At 42.3% G+C, this 24976-nt stretch overlaps 2 protein-coding genes across 4 annotated transcripts in view; both read left to right on the top strand.

The window, feature by feature from the left end:
- LOC134789704 (protein shifted-like) overlaps positions 1–7596 on the top strand; it is a 32734-nt gene extending 25138 nt beyond the window's left edge. For all 3 annotated transcript variants that reach the window (XM_063760327.1, XM_063760325.1, XM_063760328.1), the window contains 3 exons: positions 2790–2885; positions 3570–3773; positions 7381–7596. In XM_063760327.1, the coding sequence (XP_063616397.1) occupies positions 2790–2885; positions 3570–3773; positions 7381–7421 (341 nt within the window). In that variant the 3' untranslated portion in view covers positions 7422–7596. The remainder of the gene's footprint in view (positions 1–2789; positions 2886–3569; positions 3774–7380) is intronic.
- A 2428-nt stretch (positions 7597–10024) lies between these two features.
- LOC134789735 (DNA-binding protein Ewg) overlaps positions 10025–24976 on the top strand; it is a 35105-nt gene continuing 20153 nt past the window's right edge. The window contains exons 1-11 of the mRNA XM_063760368.1: positions 10025–10158; positions 11604–11739; positions 12442–12595; positions 13147–13271; positions 14484–14657; positions 18698–18857; positions 21026–21138; positions 22059–22172; positions 23043–23165; positions 23683–23805; positions 24814–24949. Coding sequence (XP_063616438.1) covers positions 11659–11739; positions 12442–12595; positions 13147–13271; positions 14484–14657; positions 18698–18857; positions 21026–21138; positions 22059–22172; positions 23043–23165; positions 23683–23805; positions 24814–24949 — 1303 coding nt within the window. The 5' untranslated portion in view covers positions 10025–10158; positions 11604–11658. The remainder of the gene's footprint in view (positions 10159–11603; positions 11740–12441; positions 12596–13146; positions 13272–14483; positions 14658–18697; positions 18858–21025; positions 21139–22058; positions 22173–23042; positions 23166–23682; positions 23806–24813; positions 24950–24976) is intronic.

A 24976-nucleotide genomic window follows, 5' to 3' on the forward strand; every position in this document is an offset into this window, starting at 1 on the left:
AGTATTATAATTTATAATGGTACAGTTTAATAAACTACCGGACAGGATTAAAAATATTTGAAACGACCTGACATTCTATATGTATTTAATTTATTTGACTCAAGATAGTACTCAGGGTCTGATGATGGAGCCGGAAGGTGGTCACCGGTACCAATCAACCATGCAACTAAACCACTTCGTGTTTAGGCTCGTTTTATTCATCTCAACAAGATCTTTGACACAAGATAATACTCAGGGTCTGATGATGGAGCCGGAAGGTGGTCACCGGTACCAATCAACCATGCAACTAAACCACTTCGTGTTTGGGCTCGTTTGATTCGGCTCAACAAGATCTTTGACTTAAGATAGTACTCAGGGTCTGATGATGGAGCCGGAAGGTGGTCACCAGTACCAATCAACAATGCAACTAAACCACTTCGTGTTTAGGCTCGTTTTATTCGTCTCAATAAGATCTTTGACTTAAGATAGTACTCAGGGTCTGATGATGGAGCCGGAAGGTGGTCACCGGTACCAATCAACCATGCAACTAAACCACTTCGTGTTTGGGCTCGTTTGATTCGTCTCAACAAGATCTTTGGCACAAGATAATACTCAGGGTCTGATGATGGAGCCGGAAGGTGGTCACCGGTACCAATCAACCATGCAACTAAACCACTTCGTGTTTAGGCTCGTTTGAGTCGTCTCAACAAGATCTTTGACACAAGATAGTACTCAGGGTCTGATGATGGAGCCGGCAGGTGGTCACCGGTACCAATCAACCATGCCACTAAACCACTTCGTGCTTAGGCTCGTTTTATTCGTTTCTATAAGATCTTTGACACAAGATAGTACTCAGGGTCTGATGTTGGAGCCGGAAGGTGGTCACCGGTACCAATCAACCATGCAACTAAACCACTTCGTGTTTAGGCTCGTTTGATTCGTCTCAACAAGACCTTGGACACAAGATAGTACTCAGGATCTGATGATGGAGCTGGAAGGTGGCCACGGGTACCAGTCTACCATGTAACTGAACCACTTCGTGTTTGGGCTCGTTTGATTTGTCGCAACAAGATCTTTGACACAAGGTAGTACTGAGGGTCTGATGATGGATCCGGAAGGTGGTGACCGGTACCAATCAACCATGCAACTAAACCACTTCGTGTTTGGCTTCGTTCGATTCGTCGCAACAAGATCTTTGACACAAGTTAGTACTCAGGGTCTGATGTTGGAGCTGGACTGTGGCGACGGGTACCAGTCTACCATGTAACTGAACCACTTCGTGTTTGGGCTCGTTTGATTTGTCGCAACAAGATCTTTGACACAAGGTAGTACTGGGGGTCTGATGATGGATCCGGAAGGTGGTCACCGGTACCAATCAACCATGCAACTAAACCACTTCGTGTTTGGCTTCGTTCGATTCGTCGCAACAAGATCTTTGACACAAGTTAGTACTCAGGGTCTGATGATGGAGCTGGACTGTGGCCACGGGTACCAGTCTACCTTGTAACTGAACCACTTCGTGTTTGGGCTCGTTTGATTCGTCGCAATAAGATGTTTGACACAAGATACTACTCAGGGTCTGATGATGATAGACAGGTACCCGTCGCCACCTTCGCGCTCCATCATCAGACCCTGAGTACTACCTTGTGTCAAAGATCTTGTTGAGATGAATAAAACGTGCCTAAACACGAAGTGGTTTAGTTGCATGGTTGATTGGTACCGGTGACCACCTTCCGGCTCCAACATCAGACCCTGAGTACTATCTTGTGTCAAAGATCTTGTTGAAACGAATAAAACGAGCCTAAACACGAAGTGGTTTAGTTGCATGGTTGATTGGTACCGGTGACCACCTTCCAGCTCCATCATCAGACTCTGAGTATCATCTAGTGTCAAAGATCTAGTTGAGACGAATCAAACGATCCTAAACACGATGTGGTTTAGTTGCATGGTTGATTGGTAATGGTACCTTCCAGCTCCATCATCAGACCCTGAGTACTGTCTTGTGTGAAAGATCTTGTTGAGACGAATCAAACGAGCCCAAACACGAAGTTGTTTAGTTACATGATAGACTGGTACCCGTGGCCACCTTCCAGCTCCATCATCAGACCCTGTGTATCTTCAGTGTCAAAGATCTTGTTGAGACGAATCAAACGAGCCTAATCATGTTACTACATGGTTGATTGGTATCCGTGACCACCTTAATCATCATCAGATCCTCAGTACCAGTTCGTTTTTAAACCCTCGTTGATACAAACTTTACAACCTATAGGTACCAAATGCAATGACGAAACATGTAAATAAGCAAGTAGGTACCTATAATTTCTTTCGAGTAATATACCTTCATAAGTACGAGTATGGGGCTATTCATAAATTACGTCGTTTCAAATGGGCAGAGTGGGGGGGGGGGGGGGTCTGGACATCGGATGATGGTAACATGACTTAGGAGGAAACAGATTCATCCGAAGCTTGATTTTTGGATGATTTGAGGGGTGGGGGGGGGTCAAAAATCGTCAAAAATAGATGACGTAATTTATGAACAGCCCCTATGTACATTTGCACTGCATTTAGTATTTTCGTACTTACCAAATAACAGTTTTAGAACTTTAAAAGTTAAGTACAGTTAGTGTTGTTATGGTTGATTTCAATATGCTTCGCGAAGGATCAAGAATGTTTAATCCATCATTGTAGTGCGAGTGTGGTAGAAGGGATCGGCATACTGAGCTCGCACGGCCTGCCGCAGCGCGTAAAATACCTAAACTCGCTCAACGCCGAAATGTAATAGCGCTCTTAACAAATATTTTTTTTTGCAGGAATATGTGGGCAAAAATGCCTAAACGGGGGAAAGTGTATACAGAAGGATACGTGCGAATGTCCTAAAGGATATTACGGGCTAAGATGCGAATTTTGTAAGTGGTTATTATTTTCAATAATTAATATTAATAGTAGGTAGATACTTCTAATAATTTCATTTCACTTATTGAGTCCAACTTTAGCATTATAACCATGGGCGCCGGCAGCGGGGTGCAAGGGCGTGCACTTGCGGCCCCCTGGCAGGAAAGAAAACACATAGGAATAAATACAAAATATATATTTTTTACCCGTGTGGTCGCTCTCGTGTCCCATCGTTGAGCGATTCCACGTTTTCACACGTCGTAACGTGCTAAATGTACCTACGTTCGATGCTACGTATGTACTTAAATGACGGCATAGAGTGCTTCTATTTCACATATGCACCCCCCTGAAAGTAATCCTGGCGGCGCTCATGATTATAGCTAAACTTTGGGCATTTTTGTACGTGTTCTACAGCCGTAATGCACTTTACTAGATACCTACATTTTTATCTACTACTCTTTTTACACTGTGAACGTAATCGGTTTATAGAAACTTTGATTAAATATCGAAAAACTGCCTGATTTAATAAAAGGATGTGGTGCCTAGAAAAATTAATGGTAGTATTCAAATACCTTACTATATACAGTAACCCTTCATTGTACAAGCGAGACGCACTTATGGCAATATTTTCCAACATGATTATCATTTATCATGAAGCCTGCTTTTCAAAAAAGTTCCTAACCAGTTTTTTTTTCTAGCAAAATGCGTGATCCCCTGCCTGAACGGCGGGCGCTGTAAGGGCGTCAATAAATGCCGCTGCCCCGCCGGGTTCGGCGGCAACCACTGCGAGGTTGGACGGCGCGGCGGCGAGTGTGCGCGCGGCTGCCGGCATGGCTCCTGCCGCGGTGGAGCCTGTGTGTGCGAGCCGGGCTGGAGAGGCCGCGCCTGCCATCGCAGCTCGGGTAAATATCTTATAATGTACAGACTGTACTAGCTATACAACGAACATTCCCTGCCTGAACGGCGGGCGCTGTAAGGGCGTCAATAAATGCCGCTGCCCCGCCGGCTTTGGCGGCAACCACTGCGAGGTTGGACGGCGCGGCGGCGAATGTGCGCGCGGCTGCCGGCACGGCTCCTGCCGCGGTGGAGCCTGTGTGTGCGAGCCGGGCTGGAGAGGCCGCGCCTGCCATCGCAGCTCGGGTAAATATCTTATAATGTACAGACTGTACTAGCTATACAACGAACATTCCCTGCCTGAACGGCGGGCGCTGTAAGGGCGTCAATAAATGCCGCTGCCCCGCCGGCTTTGGCGGCAACCACTGCGAGGTTGGACGGCGCGGCGGCGAATGTGCGGGCGGCTGCCGGCACGGCTCCTGCCGCGGTGGAGCCTGTGTGTGCGAGCCGGGCTGGAGAGGCCGCGCCTGCCATCGCAGCTCGCGGGTAAATATCTTATAATGTACAGACTGTACTAGCTATACAACGAACATTCCCTGCCTGGACGGCGGGCGCTGAAAGGGCGTCAATAAATGCCGCTGCCCCGCCGGCTTTGGCGGCAACCACTGCGAGGTTGGACGGCGCGGCGGCGAATGTGCGCGCGGCTGCCGGCACGGTTCCTGCCGCGGTGGAGCCTGTGTGTGCGAGCCGGGCTGGAGAGGCCGCGCCTGCCATCGCAGCTCGGGTAAACACCTTATAAATCTTATAATGTACAGACTGTACTATACAACGAAACGAACAACTCACTTTCGGCGCGATTCGGGAAATGAATTAGAGATATAATATAATTGCGGCGCTATGCGACGTAAGCGCCAGCCGCCATAAGGTACCTTTTGCCGTGGAACATCACATATCTTTACTATTTCATATCTAGTGAATCTCTAATTCATTTCCCGAATCGCGCCGTTTGACTTCGAGGTGGGACGTCATAGCCGCAGCGGCAAGTGCGAGCGGCTAGTTATCATCTACTAATTGTTTATGTATCCATCAACGTTATTTAGGTATATGTTCCCCAAGAGCCCTCCCTTTTTATAGCGTGTTACTGCGAACCAGGCTAATGAAGGACTGCCATCGTAGCAGATCATGCAGTAATGTAAAATCTAGGACTCTGTTGTCTGTTCAGTGTTAATTTTTTACAAAACGTTTCTATCGAAATGTATGGATCGTGAAGAATTCCTTATGGTTGATACTATTGCAAAAAAAATGAGTCTAAACGGCGCCTCGCCTGTCTATATCAACCCTACGGAAATTTACTTAAGGGGAGACGCATAAGCAAATTAAAAGGGGTGTATCCATGTTACTTCTGCGCACGCGACTGCGGACGCGTTGCGCGTTGCGTGGGGGGACATACGAATAACTCCATAGAACATTAATTCCTCAGCAATAGAGTTCAAATTCTAACAAAGGTTCTAGTTGTATAAAACAAATGGGACCGTCGTGTGCGCATCGCGTGACCCTATAAAACACTTAGTCACGCTTGGTAAATCCCTCGGCCCACCCTTATCCCTTAGGGAGGGTTTTATGGGGTTACTAGTACCTAAAGTTATTCATTGAGAAACTTTTTGTTTCTGACGTGTTTCTGACTCAGTATTAAATTACAAAAAATATTTGTTATCGAATTCCATAGTATCAAATTGCAGATGTAATACAAAATTATAATCAATATGATCAAGATGAGAAGATAGACATAATTTTGACGAATGTAGCAAATTTATAGTGTAATTTTCATCTTGACATTAAGAAATCTAATCTAAATCTAATTTATAGTTATTTATAGGCGATACAGGCGTAGCCTAGTGCGGAGACCCCTGACATATTCTGTTGTGTTTTATTGATAATAAAATGTATTCTTATAGTTCTCATGATTTCGCGAAAAATTGCCACTTGTGCAAAAAAAAAACGAAACTAATTCCATTCATCAAAATAATGTCGGTTGGGTGTTTTGTAGTTAGGAGGGAACATAGACAAAAGAATTTGCTAAACAACTAGAATCTCGTACAATACGAACATACCGGAACGCGATCAAAAGTAGATTAACTTTTTAGGGTTCCGTACCCAAAGGGTACTAAGACTTCGCTGTCCGTCCGTCCGTCCGTCCGTCCGTCCGTCCGTCCGTCCGTCCGTCCGTCCGTCCGTCCGTCCGTCCGTCCGTCCGTCCGTCCGTCTGTCACCAGGCTGTATCTCACGAACCGTGATAGCTAGACAGTTGAAATTTTCACAGATGATGTATTTCTGTTGCCGCTATAACAACAAATACTAAAAACAGAATAAAATAAAGATTTAAATGGGGCTCCCATACAACAAACGTGATTTTTGACCAAAGTTAAGCAACGTCGGGAGTGGTCAGTATTTGGATGGGTGACCGTTTTTTTTTTTTTTTTTTTTTTTGTTTTTTTTTTTGCATTATGGTACGGAACCCTTCGTGCGCGAGTCCGACTCGCACTTGCCCGGTTTTTTTTTATTCGGACACAAATCCGCGCGCGCGTGTCTTATCTCAAAAAATCAATAGCGTGGCGAAGTCAAGGGCTGCACTTGTTACGGGCGCGTGTCATTCACCCCTCGCTAACCAGAGGGTGCGCGGGAGTGGCCCTCTAGATCCACGATAATAGGTCACTGCCCTGGGGGCTTCGTAAAGAGGGTGGCGACCTAAAAACTATTGCGAGCGAATTTATTTTATAGTTGATAAATTTGGATAATATTGTAATTCTACCAATCCTACGAATACCTCGTATGGCGAATCTCTGAAAATTATATTTAATTATAATTAACTATAGTACCTACATACCTACTTTACGAAATTACTTTTTACCCCATAACCGAAACCTGTATTTTGGGGATATATGCGTTCCATCAGTTTCGTCTCTAAGTCTAAATGTTAGAAATCCACGATCCTGGGGGCTTCGTAATAAAGCGAGTGGAGGGCGACCTAATAATTATTGCTAACGTGTTGTTTGTTATTTTAATTATGGGGGTAACTTTTTACCCAACAAAAAAAAATTATCTTGGGGATTTTGGTTCTATCAGCCCCGTCAGCCCCGTCTCTATTAATGTACTCGTATTCGAAATTCACGGTACTAGGTCACTGCCTGGGGGCTTCGTATTCTTGTTAATAAGAGGGTGGCGACTTGAAAACTATTGCTAGCGATGTTAGACGTTACTTATTTTACTTTTAGACGTTTTTTTACCCGACTGCCGAAGGCATAGTCGTAGGCATCCTCTTTACAAGAGGTTTCGGGCAAATAGTCCCCATGCTAGCCCTAAGCTAATTTAAGCATATCGTCTGAAAATTAAAGCTTAACGTCGATTGGATTGGAACAGCTTTTATAACTAACACGGGACTTAATCGCGTAAAGCTTACGTTTATTTATGGCCTGACGTTTCGAACGTGACGTTACGTTCGTGGTCACAGGCAGACTCAGGCGATAAATAAATAAATATAAATAAACGTAAGTTTTACGCGATTAAGTCCCGTGTTTGTTAAAAATCAATATATTGGAACAGCTTTTTGGCTGCGGGTTTGTGTGACTGTCAAATACTTATTTTAATTGTTTTATTGATAATAATTATTTGTTACAGGTTCTTCTGAAGAGTCCAGTGAGTTCAAGAGACCGCGATGAAGCAACAGACAGTGACGAACTACTAATGATGTGATTCTCTTAATTTTATTATAAATTCTAACGAATACATGTTAATGTATGTTTAATTAGTCATTTAGGTGTAAGCGCTATGTCAGCTAGGTGTAATAAGTGATGAAATTTATGCAATATGAAATTATAGAGTTTATTGAATTAATTTGCGGTTTATTTTTTTCCCACTTAAGGGTTTTCATAAATAATATCACACGGATTTCAAGATTATTTCAATCCCCCCCCCCCCCTTTTGTGACGTAGCATATTTGGCACATCATGAAATCAGAAATTCAAATCTTTTAGTAATAAATAAATAGGTATTATACCCAGGACCATTCCTTTTCACGGACTAATAACGAGGAAGAGGTAGATAGAAGGAAAAATATTACATGGCGAAAGTTTTGGTCATTCAAAGAAATTCTGAAAGGAAAATTTAGTATGAAGATAAAAAGAATAGTAATGGACACATGCCTTCTGCCTAGTTTATTATACGGATGTCAAACGTGGACTTACACCAACAAGATCAAACAAAAAATAAACACCACACAACGAGCCATGGAAAGAAGCATACTGGGAATAAACAAAATGCACAAAATTAAAAACGACACTATAAGAATAAAAACAAACGTCAAAGATGCGCTCACACAAGCCCTTAAGCTCAAATGGCAATGGGCAGGACATATTTCAAGATATACAGATGACAGATGGACAACACTAACAACAAGATGGAAAGGACCATTACCAGCCAAGAGGAAAGTTGGCAAACCAGTCAAACGGTGGACTGATGACATAGTAGAGGTTGCAGGAAAAGACTGGATGTACAATGCCAAACACAGACATTTATGGAAGAAATGGGAGGAGGCCTTTACCCAAACGGGATCCATACCTCACGAAAGGAGGAAAAACAACAGAAACAACAGCATAAAAACATATCTTAACAGAAACTAAAAAAGAGCTATGGAAATAAAGAGGCTATAATAAAAAAAAAATACCCAGGACATTCTAACACAAATTGACTAAGTCCCACAGTAAGCTCAAGAAGGCTTGTGTTGTGGGTACTCAGACAATGATATAATAATATAATATACAAATAAATAGATTCGAAACCTGATTTCTTGAATTTTGCGTGATAAAAAAAACCACAAACATAGGTCTAGAACGCATCTTCAAAATTTGTAACTGAATGTGATTATGAAAATTGCTCCCCAAAAACCGCAATTTTATTTTGATCAAACTCATTAATTACTTTCTTTTACCTACCTACCAAAAAATAACAATTCAAAAACATCATCTTAGATCCCGGGCACGTACAGCCGTCTCGCTCATGCTTACGCTCAGTGAGAGTGAGAGAAGAACCTGAACCCACAGTGCCTTAATATGGCGATTTAGAAGAATAGGGACAAGGGGGTTGGTCAGGGCGAAGCTCACTAAGACCTAGTACAAAACACTATTACTACTAAAGCAGGAAATAGAGCTTTATTTAAAAACACTGCATGTAAACAAATTATCAGCTACTTATAAAAGAAAAAAATAAAAATCCCTAAATCCTACCTTCTAAGCCTAGGCCCCTCGGCAAGGTGCCCATCATGCAGGCACTGTTCCCGCGCCCCTAACCGCTAAAGCATGTAAAGTATATTTTCTCAATGATAGTGAGGTTATGATAGTAGATTAAAAAAATATAGTTAAATAAAAGTAGTCTACCACTTCCTTATACCAGCGATGAATTATTGATTACTCTAATTTCAATCAGCAATAATTACCTACTAATATACAAAATAGCAGTAGAGTTCATCGTCTTGCAGCATTTTATTAAGAATATTAATTAGGCAAATAAAAATGATGGTGTAGCTTAGGTTATGTGTACATTTTGTCATAAATTATGAATACACATATTCAAGAGGCTTCAGTTCTAAACAAGTGATTGAATAAATGTTATTTTACTTATTCAGCCTCTATAAGTATAACACAAACCTCGAAAAAACAAAAAACAAATAGCTTATTTGATTATTGTTATTAAATCAGTTGAAACATTATTTAACAATGTATTGAACGCATTTTACTGTAGATATAACAGGTATATAACTTACATAATCAATAATCCACGAACATGAACCACTGTATTCACAAAACTTTCGCTTTTTTCCTAACGGGTGAAAGATAAATCAGTAATGGGAATCAGCTGATTGCAAATAACTGAAAACACTGTTTACTACTGAACGTCAGATAGCTTACAAAAAAGCTCGCTAGTGGGCGCTACTTTGTATGACGTGATCGATGTTTTCCAAAATAAACTTGGAATTTATCCTAATCGCCCGCTGCGCTGGGCGTATTAAATTATAAGATAATTTTGCCGGAGCATTTTGGTGAGTAATTTGTTTGTAATCATGCTTATCACCGTAGTCATTTCTCGCTGAAAGTCTTATCCCCCCTCGGGCCGAGGGGCGATTTCCCTTTCCAAGCGAATGCGAAAGGAAATTCTCACCGCGCAGACTCGTACAAAATGGCGACCCGAAGTTATGAAGTCGATGCGGTTCACTCGCTTTTACCGATCGATATTAATGGAGGATTCGGAGTTTTCGGGGTCTCTTGTGCAGTGCACATATTTCGTGAATTCAGGCTCCAGTTGAGTGAAAAAATCCTAAAAAGTGTTGTTTTGAAGCTGTTACATCATTGTGAATTTGCGAGGCTTCTAATAGGATTGCGAAATGTGTTTCAAATCACGCAGGTGCGTACGCAGCCGTAGTCTTAATATTCTATCTGAGCCTGCTCCAACGGCGCGAGTTCCCTTCATGATGGCCATTCATTTGGGCTTATCCTTTACGCCGCCGCAAAAGAGTTTGTGTCATTCGTCTTCAATTTTGACCCGTCTCGACCACCATGCATCGCACCTAAACAAAACATTCGCTGAAAATGGAATGCGTCATTTGCTGAAAAGCCCAAATGCAGTTTTCACTGATGAGTGTCAGTAAATAGCAGCTGCATGATTCTTGCAGCTCGAATCAGATAGATATAGCTTGATGTGGTCATTGTTGGTGCTAATTCTGTAATAGCCGGCTCGATATAGGTGAATTTTCATTCATCTATTCATCTAGAAATGACGAGCTTAAGTATTGATTTTCCGTGCTCTAGCTAGGCGAGCATACAATAGATAGTTAAGGATAGTTTAGTGAACTCTAGTAAATTACCATTTGACTTTGAGGACTCGTTTGAGATGCAAATGAATGTTGCAATTTGCAAATGACTTGAGATTTACATTAGAAATTACTTCTTATGCACGAAACACACATTATGAAGGGAATTACTTAGCAGTCTATAGGTATTAAGAATACCTAATGAAATCTATTTGATACTGAGAAATAAATAAACTTTTTATTTTTATGTAAGTAAAATTCTTATAAGAATAATTCAGACAATGTATATCTACATTACATACTCCTGACAAATAGCTAAGAAGGACAAAATTAAACACATAACATACCTAACTTTACATTTTCATCCAAATTTTTTACTTTGTATCCTGTATTATGAGGAAATGGCATGGTAAAAAAACAAACACAACCTAATACATTTTTAGGGTTCCGTACCTCAAAAGGAAAAAAACGGAACCCTTATAGGATCACTTGTGCGTCTGTCTGTCTGTCCGACCATTACCCTCCCTTTATCTCCGAAACTACTGGGTCTAAAATTTTGAAAATGTATACAAAATACTTCTTTACCTATAGATGACAGGAAAACCTATTAGAAATGTGCAGTCAAGCGTGACTCGGATTTAATTACTTAGTTTTTGATCCGACCCCTATGTGTTTTTAATGACATTTCATTTGTGTTCCACATAAAAAATACATTGATAAAAATTGAGTAATGTTCGGAACTCTTGGAACGCGAGTCCCACTCGCACTTGGCCGGTTTATTCATGAAAACAATGTTGATTTATCAAAGCGTCTGTTACCAGTGGCTCCTTTATGAGGGCTGTTACTTATACTGGGTGTGTAACACAAATATACGAAAACACAACAACTTTAATTCCTATACAGAAGATCTACTAGGATAATTCTCAAAAAATCAAGTTCATACAAAACATGAATATTATTATAATTGTCAAAATACATAATGCTATTTTTATCCTCTGTAAAAAATGTATACACTATAATGTAATATTTATTGATACAGTACATAGGCCCGGCGTGATCCAACCCCCATCCTCTCAAACCTGTAGAGGGCTCCAATGGTACTGGTCAAGAGCAGGGACGAAGACTACATCATGAACTCTGCAGTCAGCACGGAATCTATTGACATGCCTGATGAGGTCAGTTATTGGAGTGGATCAAGTGGATCAACTATTTCTCAGTTGTTATTCTGTCCAGTCTGCCAGGGGACAAAAGTAGCAGAGGTTTATTATATTTCGTTTTTTTACGATTAGAAAAAGGGAAATCTTGAGGTCCCTTTTTGTTGAAAATCGTTTGAAAAAAATAGTAACTATTTATTATGAAACCAAAAGAATGTAAATGATAGTAAAAATACTGGAACATTAACCCCATAGATTTCTGATATTTCTCACCTAACACTTGAATTATTTTAATACATGTGTAGAGTACCATCGCCCACACTGTTACACTGTGCATTGGTGGAACTTATTCCAAAAGGCATAAGGTCCACCAATGGACAGTTAAGAGCGTTGCTGTTTGTAGGATGTTTACGTCTTCAGTATAATGAAAAACTTAACCACCTTATACAACCATGTTTAATGTGCTCAAATAATTTTGTTTCGTCAAGTTTTGATGCCTGCTGGGCAGCTAGATTTTCAATTATCAAGTGAAATAGTTTTCTAATTTTTGAGGAAACATTTTATTGGTGCCATACTGGTCAATATTATTAGATTATTTTTCTGATGTGTATAACAGGGTTTAAAGAAAAGGCCACGAGATCTGTCTTACTAATATATACCTGTAGAATTTTTGGATTTGAACAGGAATTACAGGGACATTACAGACGTTATTTCTGTGAGCAGGACATGTCGCAAGTAGACGGTTGCGGTCTGAGCGGCGCGTCGGATGATGAGGACGAGTGCGCGTCGTCCCCCGCCGGGTCGGCGTACGATGACGGCGCCGACATCATAAAGTCGGCGCTCAGCGACGAGGTCACCAAGCAGCTCGCCGCCGCCGGTCAGTGTCCCTCCTGTAGCACATGTAGTCGTCCCCCGCCGGGTCGGCGTACGACGACGGCGCCGACATCATGAAGACGGCGCTCAGCGACGAGGTCACCAAGCAGCTCGCCGCCGCCGGTCAGTGTCCCTCCTGTAGCACATGTAGTCGCCCCCGCCGGGTCGGCGTACGACGACGGCGCCGACATCATGAAGACGGCGCTCAGCGACGAGGTCACCAAGCAGCTCGCCGCCGCCGGCCAGTGTCGCCTGTAGCAGCACATGTAGTAAAGTGTAAAGTTAGGTCGGCTCGACGACTACTCTCAGTTCTACAGCTTGTGGCGTAGTAGATAGGCTCAGGTGTCTAATGGCTGCACTCCTGCATTTGTTCGCCGTCATTTGCGAAACGAAAAGATCGCTAACTACTCGCGTGCATTACGTACCTAGTATATGCGCCGTCCGGTCAGTGGCTTGCGGTTCATGAACGGTGCACGTCTTGGCTAGATCAGGACACACCTTAAATTAGAGGTTTGTAAAATTCGCCCCAACTAAATATGTATTTGTTTACATCAGGTCCCGTCGGAATGGCAGCAGCGGCCGCCATTGCGTCCTCAAAGAAGAGGAAGAGACCGCACTCGTTTGAGACCAACCCCTCAGTGAGGAAGCGACACCAGAATCGCCTGCTCAGGAAACTCAGGGTGAGAAACAACAAGATAAATGAAAAATTTTAGTTAAAGGAAACATGCAATATTATATGTGAAATTCGAACTACTACTGTTATTCGTCCGCTATTCCAGTTCCAGTCATTCTATCCGATTGACCGAACAAAGCTGGTTCTGGTGAACCATTCCAACATTTATGTATTTAGTTTACAAGCCTTAGGGAGCCCCATAAAACAGCATTTTATGTAAGGGTATCCATGGTGCGACCAGGGCATCGCTATAGACATGCATATCGCTGATTCGAAACGATACAGCAAAAACTAGAAGAATTCGCAACCCGCGTGGGCCAGCAAGCAGTGGTCCTTGTAGGGACTCCGGGCAAGCCCAACACCTACCGCGCCGAGCACGCGCCAAGCCACTTTAGAACCAATACCTACATTATATTTTACTTGTAGGTATTTATAACAGCAAACCATAAGGAAGGGAAGAAAACCTACATTGTATTTTTTACTTGTATCAGGCGTGGCTCACTCCGCGATTTCGTCGCGTCGCTACAAGTACATGCGGCCCACACACCAATTTTGGTGTCTACTCAAAGTAGTTGCCGCGCACCGCTACGGAACGGACGCCTGCTCGCGCTTGCGCCACCTAGCGGTCATATCTGTCGTAATAGACGCTGTTAGAAAGTGGGCCTTCTGTGCCTAATACTATTATTTATTCTGTGCTCGTATTTACAACAGCAAACAATAGAAGAATTTGCAACCCGCGTGGGCCAGCAAGCCGTCGTCCTGGTGGCGACCCCTGGCAAGCCCAACACCTCGTACCGCGTGTTCGGCGCCAAGCCACTTTAGACCCAATACCTACATTATATTTGACTTGTATTTACTACAGCAAAACATAAAAAAGAGAAGAAGACCTACATTGTATTTTTGACTTGTATCAGGCGTGGCTCACTCCGCGATTTCGTCGCGTCGCTACAAGTACATGTGGCCCACACCAATTTTGGTGTCTAGCCATAGTAATTGCCGCGCACCGCTACGGAACAGACTCCTGCTCGCGCTTACGCCACCTAACGGTCATATCTGTCGTAATATGCGCTGTTATAGTCCGACCGCTTAAATGAGTTCTCGCCTGCGCGGTACGGGGGCGACGGGCGCACCTTCCCCGCTCATTTAAGCGGTCGCTCTATAGAGAGTGGAACTTCAATACCTAGTACTATTCTTTATTATGTGCTTGTATTTACAACAGCAAACAATAGAAGAGTTCGCGACCCGCGTGGGCCAGCAAGCCGTCGTCCTGGTGGCGACACCTGGCAAGCCGAACACCTCGTACCGCGTGTTCGGCGCCAAGCCGCTCGAGGACGTGGTCCGCAACCTTCGGTGCATGATCATGGAGGAGCTGGAAAACGCGCTCGCGCAACAGGTAACATTTTGACACGCGTTACCAGTGAGAGTGACGCTTACATGCTTAAGGAGCCATTAAACTGCTAGAATTGCTAGATAGACCAGAAGAAACAGCGTGAAACGATTAAAGTCAATGTGGTAAAGACCGACTTTCAGGTAAGACCGTTTACAAGCTCTTTCGTTGCTTATAACTCTTGAACACATACTCAACTTACTGAAAGTCGGTAGAGCAGAAGGAGTGAAGGTCTTCCTTTCTGTGTCTGAGCAAAGATAAGAGTCTACTTAATTCTCTTTGGTCTGAGCGAAGTACGTATTCAAATACGAGAGTTCTTGCCCTATGATGGTCTTCTCCACATTAACCTTACATGCTTGTAAAGTTCGTCTAAGCTGAGGTAACATTGATTTGGCAGCACACTGATAGACTAGGAATCTGACGATTATGGTGACGCTTCCACAATTTGACGGTTGCTAAGAGTCGTATATATATGCATTGCGTCTCACCCTCTCATTAAGCAAAATGTTAGACGCAAATAATGTGTATTTGCGTCAAAAATTTTGAAAACCATGTGTTAGACGCAAATAATGTGTATTTGCGTCTAACATTTTGCAAACAATGTGTTAGACGCAAATAATGTGTATTTGCGTCTAAAATTTTGCAAACAATGTGTATTTACGTCTAACATTTTGCAAACAATGTGTAACATTTTGCTTAATGAGAGAGTGAGACGCAATGCACATTGGACCAAGAAATTGGACTGGCGGAATACCACCCTAAGCCACTGTAGTGCAGACTTACTATAAACCACTAGGCCAGGTTTAGTAACCAGTCATAAAGTTTGTACGCTAGACATAGGGTTTCTGCTCGAGAATTCTCGAGGCGAGAAATCTCGAGAAATTTGTCCTTCGTCGAGACGGGAAAAAAAATATCTCAATGCCTCGAGAACTCGAGAAATAAATCTCTTGTGATAAGTAACAAGAAACACGCGTATAAAGATGTGATGTGTCTATAGTGTATTTCTTTAAGCAGTTAAATAAATGTAAACAATGATTTTTTTACATTTCCAGGTACCTACTTAAAACATTTATTAGTTAACCAACCAAATAAAGAACTGCTTTGATCCGTTTTACTTTTGAAATACTACCCTTACATGTCTAAATAATTTATTTCGTTTTAGGTTTATTACTATAATTAGTTTTTTTAGCATTAGAAAAAAGGTCAACAATCTTGACGTGTCTTTTTATTAAAAAACGCTTTAAAAATTTAGAAACTATTACTTACTTATGAAAGCAAAATTATATAAATGATCGTATATGATTTATAATTCCTACATATTTGTGACCTATTTTTTTAAGTGTTTTTCATTAAAAATACACGCCAAGATCGCTTATCTTCTTTCTAACGTTAAAAAAACGAATTATATGGCCATGTAATAACAAAATATTACAAAACTAAATTACTATTAAAAATCAAATCATCCCGATATATTCTTAAACTTGAATACTTGAAAAACTTGAATATTCTTACCTTATAAAATACCATATTGTGATTTATTTTCATTTTGTTAAATACCTAAAGAAATACACTATAAATAGCATATCACATCGCCGGCGCGCATTACTGCACCTATAGTTTTTTTTGTAGTTGGATTTTGATTATTAAGTGCAATTTTTGGGAGCTAAAAATTTGCCATTTGTTTGATTATTGATCTTACCTACGACTCCTATGAGTCTGATTTGTAATAAAGCAAAAAAATTAAAATAACAAGGTGTTTTTTGATACTTTCAAAATTTCTCGAGATACTCGAGAAACTCGAGAAATCCTGGTCGAGAATTCCCGTGCCTCGAGAAATAAAAAAAGTCGAGAAACCAGAAACCCTAGCTAGACATCAACTATTTCTATTTACTAGCTATCGATACACTTCAAGCGTGACGAATAAAGAGTGACCCCGACGTGCTTATAAAATTACACTACCATGCCATTACACTAGCCATGAAACTCTTGGAATTATTCACTGATAAAAATTCACAATCTTCTCAGTTAACAAAACGACAGTGACATTATTGTCAGGTGACAAGCAAAAGTAAGTAAGTAAGTAAGTAAATATTCTTTATTGCACCAATAATTATACATTTTACATACATGTAAAACTAGAAAGTAATTAATTACTAAAAACATATTAAACAAAAATCGACCTTATTGAAGTACTAATATGGTTCACTATGGCTATGAACTTGTAGTGGTAATTAGTGAGTTTTGCTTGTCACCTGACGTTATGTGGCTAAAGTTTTGATACATTATTAAGAGAGTGCAGTGTGTGCTTGTAATGCTGGTTTTCACAGTTTTACACTAACTATAACAAAATATACGTATTTATATATTTTTGATCATGTTATCGTAGGGGAGCCCAAGAGAGGATTTTTGTGTTTACTCGAGCGCGTCAGATTAAAATATTAATGATATTTTGCTACCCCGTGTAGTCTACCTTTACCCCTTTTAGCCATCTTTGTTGAGCCCTTGGTTGGCGGGGGGTTCAACAAATTGTTAAGCAGATTCCACAAGGATTTGGTCATATTAGTCCAAATTAACGCTATAATTGTGCTATTACTAAATCTGATAATTATTTGCACGCATTTCCTTAATCTGACGGTTACAATGTAAAAATTAGGCGTCAAACTTGTGTTCGTCAGATTAAGAAAATGCCTACAAATAAGTGTTACATTAAGTTATAGAAAAAATATAGCATTAAAGTGGACAAAAAGGACCAAACCCACAAACTGCTTAACGATTTTTTAACCCTCCACCAACCTCCCGAAATTAAAAAAAAATTGTAGACGCTTTCCGCTTCGCTGAAAAAAAAAGCTTTATATAACTTTTTTTTCTTCTTATCATCTAATATTTCGATTCCAATAGGTCTGTATGACACTCGAGTAAATACCGATTTAGCATCGTGGGCTCCCCTACTATTATTTATGTTTGATGTCAATCTTTGTCTGTTAATGTTTTTTTTAAATGAGCTGATTTAGGGTATAAGTCTCGCCATTTAGAAAGCGGCCACCGTGTATAGACATGACTTGACACTTTTTGTCATTTTTCCACCGCCACTATCTCCATGGCCAGACCTTATACACTCCTCCTGTTGCTGAAATTTTTATATATTTATGTTGGGTCATTTTGTAACGCAATGAAGTCAAACTTAAAATCTTACGAAATATTATAAAATTTCAAGAACAGATCGAGACTATTTTTGCTAAATAACAATTATTTTGCTTATGAGAATGTGGCCTCAAAAGTAGCTGAATATCACTTTTAAATTTTAACCCGTTATTGATAGAGACCTGTTTATATGTCTGGAGGCTTGGGTAGCCTTGAACTGGTACCAGCCACTTTTGATGCCATTTAAAATATGTGCATGTTTAATGTTTGCGGCATTTTTTCAACACGTGCGCATTTGACACGGCGTGATAGCTTCTTTTGAGCAAATTAAAACGGTTTCCTCGCGTTATCCCGGCATTTTGCCACGGCCCATGGGAGCCTGGAATCCGCTTGACAACTAATCCCGAGAATAGGCGTAGGCACTAGTTTTTACGAAAGCGACTGCCATCTGACCTTCCAACCCAGAGGGTAAACTAGGCCTTATTGGGATTAGTCCGGTTCCCTCACGATGTTTTCCTTCACCGAAAAGCGACTAGTAAATGTCAAATAATATTTCGTACATAAGTTCCGAAAAACTCATTTTAGTGCAATCTAATATGAACCTTAAATTCGAGTGCTAACATTGAAAGTCCCTTGACACGTATGTGCTGAATATGTGTGGCTTTCCATCAGAGAATGGCTTATGCTTCAAGTGCAATGAGGTCTTTTCCATCTGAAATTCCAACAGAAATTCTGATATAAACGTCCTTATTGCACATGGAGAATTAAGACTTTTCTCTGATGGGAAGCCACATATTATGAAGTTATCCCTTAAAAGCTCAATAGCGCTATCACGCAAGTCCACCGCTCTCGATTTGAATACAATGTCAATCAACGAATACGATAAACATAATAACGAGCCGCAGTTCGGTGTGGGCGCGGGGCAGGCGCCGCCGCCGCCGCAGGACGACCCGTCGCTGTTCGAGCTGCCGCCACTAATCATCGACGGCATCCCCACCCCCGTGGAGAAGATGACCCAGGCGCAGCTGCGCGCCTTCATACCGCTCATGCTCAAGTATTCTATGGGTGAGTAGCTATAGTGTACGGTTTCAGCGGCGAGCGTCCGGTGGAGCGTGCAGCCAGGCATTGTTTAACGCTTTGAACACCAAGAACCCCTAACGGCTTCGAGCAACACGGAAGGGAGGCGGCATTCGCACTATTTCCCCTCTGCCGAGGTACAAGATTAGCGCGTCAATCTAATCTAGCGCGGGTTATAAAACTAGTTGCACTTGGATTTTTCACTAGACCGAGTCCAGACGCGCGCGTGAACACTGCTGCACAAAAATGCCTGTTTGCTCGGTTTTTTGTTATAAAAAGAGGTCGGGGACATCAAATTTACAAAAAGAAAGTGTTACATTTCACATGTAATATTTTTTTTTACATATCATACGTTTAATTACATTCAAACACAATGATTATATTTTAGTCTCATGTAATTGTTGGATTTATCGATTTTGCTCGCTCAGTACAAATTGCGGATCGGTCGAGCGACAAATCCGACTTCTCATCTCTCAGAATACAATAACATACTTCAACAAAAATGTGTTAGTGTGCGTGTTGTGACACTTGTCACTCGTCCGTACACAAAAAGAGATCGAGGTTTGCAAGATTTGTCTTTGACGTGTGTCATTTTCTATGTATTTGTGTATCGGAAGCCGGTGTTGCTCGAAGCCTTTAGGCCTAAAGGCTTCGAGCAACACCGGCTTCCGACACATCGGAAGGGAGGGGCCCAAGCGATATCTCACCGTACAAATCTTTCTGCCATTTTTCGCGGGGGGAAAGGTGCACACAGTCGCACTTCTCACACACTTACATACAAAATCCAATCTGTAATGACGACACAAATACATAGAAAATGACACACGTCAAAGACAAATCTTGCAAACCTCGATCTCTTTTTGTGTGCGGACGAGTGACAAGTGTCACAACACGCACACTAACACATTTTCGTTGAAGTATGTTATTGTATTCTGAGAGATGAGAAGTCGGATTTGTCGCTCGACCGATCCGCAATTTGTACTGAGCGAGCAAAATCGATAAATCCAACAATTACATGAGACTAAAATATAATAATTGTGTTTGAATGTAATTAAACGTATGATATGTAAAAAAAAATATTACATGTAAAATGTAACACTTTCTTTTTGTAAATTTGATGTCCCCGACCTCTTTTTATAACAAAAAACCGAGCAAACAGGCATTTTTGTGCTGCAGTGTTCACGCGCGCGTCTGGACTCGGTCTAGTGAAAAATCCAAGTGCAACTAGTTTTATTACCCGCGCTAGATTAGATTGACGCGCTAATCTTGTACCTCGGCAGAGGGGAAATAGTGCGAATGCCGCCTCCCTTCCGTGTTGCTCGAAGCCTAAAGGCGTCCTAAGAAATCGTCCCGTGGTGCCAAGAACGCCTAAAAGTGCTATGGCGTACGTTGACTAAGTATAACCTGTAATGTTTCCAGTACGGTTTATATTGGCGAGCTTATGCCAAAGATATTGGCGTGTGGATGGCGTTCTTGAGTTAACTGAGTTTACAGATGGCGTTCAGAAGGTTAACAAGGGCGCCACGCCGCATGCCACGCCTCGAGCGTCGACTTAGGTGTCGACTAATTTACTATTCGAGCCATTTCTCTTCATCAACGGAATACTGAAAACCGAGACGCTGATACGGGCCTTTATCCCGCCCATGCTCAAGCATTCAAAGATATTATATAAACATTTTGTGCATACGGCACGTTGTGTGTCGATATCCTAAGCAACATCATCATCAATCGACCCCGTCTGGCCTAGTGGGTAGTGACCCTGCCTATGAAGCCGATGGTCCCGGGTTCGAATCCTGGTAAGGACATTTACATATTTGTATGATGATACAGATATTTGTTCCTGAGTCATGGTTGTTTTCTATGTATTTAAGTATTTATATATTATATAATTATATCGTTGTCTGAGTACCCACAACACAAGCCTTCTTGAGCTTACCGTGGGGCTTAGTCAATTTGTGTAAAAAATGTCCTATAATATTTATTTATTTATGAATGTATTGCTTAGCTTTCACTCTTATTTCACATGACAATCTTCCAAAATCGGAATGCCACCAATATATTATTTTCGGTGTCATTCAATAGACGGTTTCTTGTTTATGTAGTAGTTCGTTTTAAACATAAATGTGTACTCTTGTAACCGTATTATAAACACGCAGTGCGCGGCAAGCCCGGCTGGGGCCGGGAGTCGACGCGGCCGCCGTGGTGGCCCAAGGACCTTCCGTGGGCCAACGTGCGCATGGACGCGCGCTCCGAGGACGAGAAACAGAAGGTGCGTGACACACACACACACACACACGAGACAGACTCGGCGCCTTTATTTATTAGTATTATTAATTTATTACGTACGTAATATACGGACAGAGATAATGATCGCTCGCGATCGCAATGTAACTCTGTAACCGTCAGGTGTACATTTTTTACCTCGTTTTGTTGGAAAAGTAAGGCCATTTTTAGAGGCATTCCAGAAACGTGTTGGTTACGTTATGCTATTTTTAACGCTTCTGATAAAGCTAAGACGCCGATATTTGGGATGGTAACGTTTGATAAATTTACTTTAAAGGACTATGCGTCAAAATTGCCCCAAAACCAACAGAGTTGAGAGTTAGGTCATTAGATAGGTATTTCTCTGTGCTTTATTTCGTTCTATGGGCACCAAGCGGAATTCCATTGCAGAACTGAGTAATTGGTATTTTAGTCAAAATGTCGTCACCCTTATTACCTAGGCAATAGACTCCACCGCCGGGCGAGCGCGGCAAATCATTCGGTGTGCTCGCCCGGCGGTGCAGCAACATCTACCCTGCAGCAATTAATTTACTTACTCAGTCTATTGCCTAGGTAATAAGGGTGACGACATTTTAGCTAAACTACCAATATCTCAGTTCTGCAATGGAATTCCGCTTGGTGCCCATAGAACAAAATGAAGTACATAGAAATACCTATCGAATGACCTTACTCTCATGTCTGTTGGCGTTGGGTCCAGGCTCCATACAAAGTTGCCCATGGTCCTTTACTTTAAATTTAATACATAATACAGATTTCAGCAGATTATTAACGTAGCTGCCATTCACTTCAAGGAAGATCATTTCGTGGAATGCCCTTTTACAACAAAGTAGACCTTTTTGTGAAGTGTCAAGGTTAGGTAGTCATTTCCTGTACCCATGGTAGTAAATATGCTGATGGTTTTGCCAGATGTCGTGGACGCACGCGCTGCGTCAGATCGTGATCAACTGCTACAAGTACCACGGCCGCGAGGACTTGCTGCCCGCCTTCACCGAGGACGATGATCAGAAACCCACACAGCCTGTAAGTCACACTTTTGTTTAGTACAGCTTTTAAGTAGTGTCCGAACGAAATTGGATTTTTTTGCAGAAACCTTTTGATCTAGTTTCAGCTGAAATGAACCTTCAGCCAAAAAGTTTTATGCCGAAACAGGTACTTCGGCCGGATACTACTGAAAATACAGTTCCGGCACGGCCGAAAGGTTCGGCAGTATTTTGGCCAAACCCGAATCTTCACCCGAATCATGATTTTTATCCCGAAACCGTAACTGAAACTTCGTTCGGACACTATTTGTAAGCATTTGTTTCCAATTTACGTCACGTTGTGGGAAGACTACATTTATATAGAACCTGCAATGAACTCGCTTGAGCAGTGGTTCTTAACCTTTCAGTGATAAAGGACGAAATTTGTTTCCATCACCAAATGCTTGGATAGTATGGTAGTAGGTTAAATACCACCTATGACGAATAATGTCAACAAAAGATGGACCACTTCAAACGCTTCCAGGGACAACATCGGTTAAGAATCACTTCACAGAAGAATTTGAAATGCTAATCGCACTAATGTCTTCTTGCTGCAGTTCTCTTTTTTTAGTGTTCCATAATTGAGAGTTGCGTTGCGTCATCATTGCGACGTTTTACGTATATTTTTTATGATATGCCACATTCATTTGTTGGTACGACGCAACGCAACGCAATAATGGGGACTTACTATTTAAACTGACATGTGGAGCTATGACGAAGCATGTTTACCCTCGATGTACAACTGACAACCTATTACTAATGTAATATTTTTATGTGTGTGTGCGCTTGTCTTGTGTTTCCTATACATGAATCTAATCATTACCTCCTATTAACGCTTCATTCGGACTGCCGCCCTGGACCCGGTAACTAGATATCAGCGTGCATGCCGTCCGCGTCATCCAACTCGTCTCGCGGCTCGCCCGGCCGCTCCGCTCCAGCCGTGCTGGCCAGCCAACAAGTGTGCATCGATCAGATGACGCTCGCCGACGTCGATGTACGACTAGCGATTATAATACTCGCTGCTTAGACCATCTGATGATCTAATCTAATTTATTTTTGTCATAATTTGTACTTTCTAACACAAAATTTGTTGATATGAGACGAGGACTTCAAATTTGCGGTCAACATTGCTATAACGAGATCGACTGAGTGGTCTCACGACTCTCACGAGCCCTCGCGAGACAGATAATACTCCGAGGAGAATCTGGATTATTAACTGGCTCGACAAAAACGCACGAAATGATCGAATCATGCGTACTGTTATGATATGATACAATATTTTTATTGCAGGATTAGTCTTCAAAATCAATCATGTCTTCAGCTTCATCAATTCCTATAAACACTTCATAAAATGCTATTTTAGAATTGATAACTTCATGATATTATTTAGTTAGGTTCGACTTTTTCATGATGTGGCCAAGCATGTCAATCATGAAATGATCAGGTCACGACATGAATATTTGGCAATCGGAAATGTCCTGGGATAAAGTTTAAATTTACCTTACACACAGATGTCACAGTACGCGCCAGCGGTATTACAGACCATAACCAACCCGGACGGGTCCGTGTCGCTCGTGCAGCTCGACCCCTCGCACCCCATCATCACGTTGCCGGACGGCACCACGGCGCAAGTGGTGAGTCACGTCCACAACAGATGTCACAGCGGTGCTACAGACCGTAACCAACCCGGACGGGTCCGTGTCGCTCGTGCAGCTCGACCCCTCGCATCCCATCATCACGTTGCCGGACGGCACCACGGCGCAAGTGGTGAGTCACGTCCACAACAGATGTCACAGCGGTGCTACAGACCGTAACCAACCCGGACGGGTCCGTGTCGCTCGTGCAGCTCGACCCCTCGCATCCCATCATCACGTTGCCGGACGGCACCACGGCGCAAGTGGTGAGTCACGTCCACAACAGATGTCACAGCGGTGCTACAGACCGTAACCAACCCGGATGGGTCCGTGTCGCTCGTGCAGCTCGACCCCTCGCATCCCATCATCACGTTGCCGGACGGCACCACGGCGCAAGTGGTGAGTCACGTCCACAACAGATGTCACAGCGGTGCTACAGACCGTAACCAACCCGGACGGGTCCGTATCGCTCGTGCAGCTCGACCCCTCGCACCCCATCATCACGTTGCCGGACGGCACCACGGCGCAAGTGGTGAGTCACGTCCGCAACAGATGTCACAGCGGTGCTACAGACCATAACCAACCCGGACGGGTCCGTGTCGCTCGTGCAGCTCGACCCCTCGCACCCCATCATCACGTTGCCGGACGGCACCACGGCGCAAGTGGTAAATATAGCGACTAATTTATTCGCCATTTTCATTACACCAGAAAAACATTATCTTATCATGGCTATCATTGCGTTAGATGAATTTCGTTACATGTTAAAATTTAAGATTTGTGAACATATAAAGGTGAAAAATGAAAATACATAATATATAAAAAATTGAGACAAAAGGCGGGATTGTACCAGTGTGTGGCACAAGCACAGTGCCGCACACTGGTGAAATCCCGCCTTAATAACTGAAAGTGCACGGTGGGCAGATTACCCGCGAAACGTAGCGATATTTGTATGTACGTGCACATTTTAAGAGTACCGCTTAAGTTAATGGCTTTGTATCGGATTTACAGATTCACAGCGGCGAAGGCGGAAGTGGAGTTGTCCAAACACTGGACGGCGAGTCGGTCACTGTAGATCTCAACGCCGTGGCCGAGGCCACGCTCAACCACGACGGGCAGATCATCCTCACCGGCGAGGATGGACACGGTATGATATTTGGATTTGATTTGGTTT

This window comes from Cydia splendana, chromosome 4, assembly GCF_910591565.1.
Source record: "Cydia splendana chromosome 4, ilCydSple1.2, whole genome shotgun sequence".
NCBI lineage: Eukaryota > Metazoa > Arthropoda > Insecta > Lepidoptera > Tortricidae > Cydia > Cydia splendana.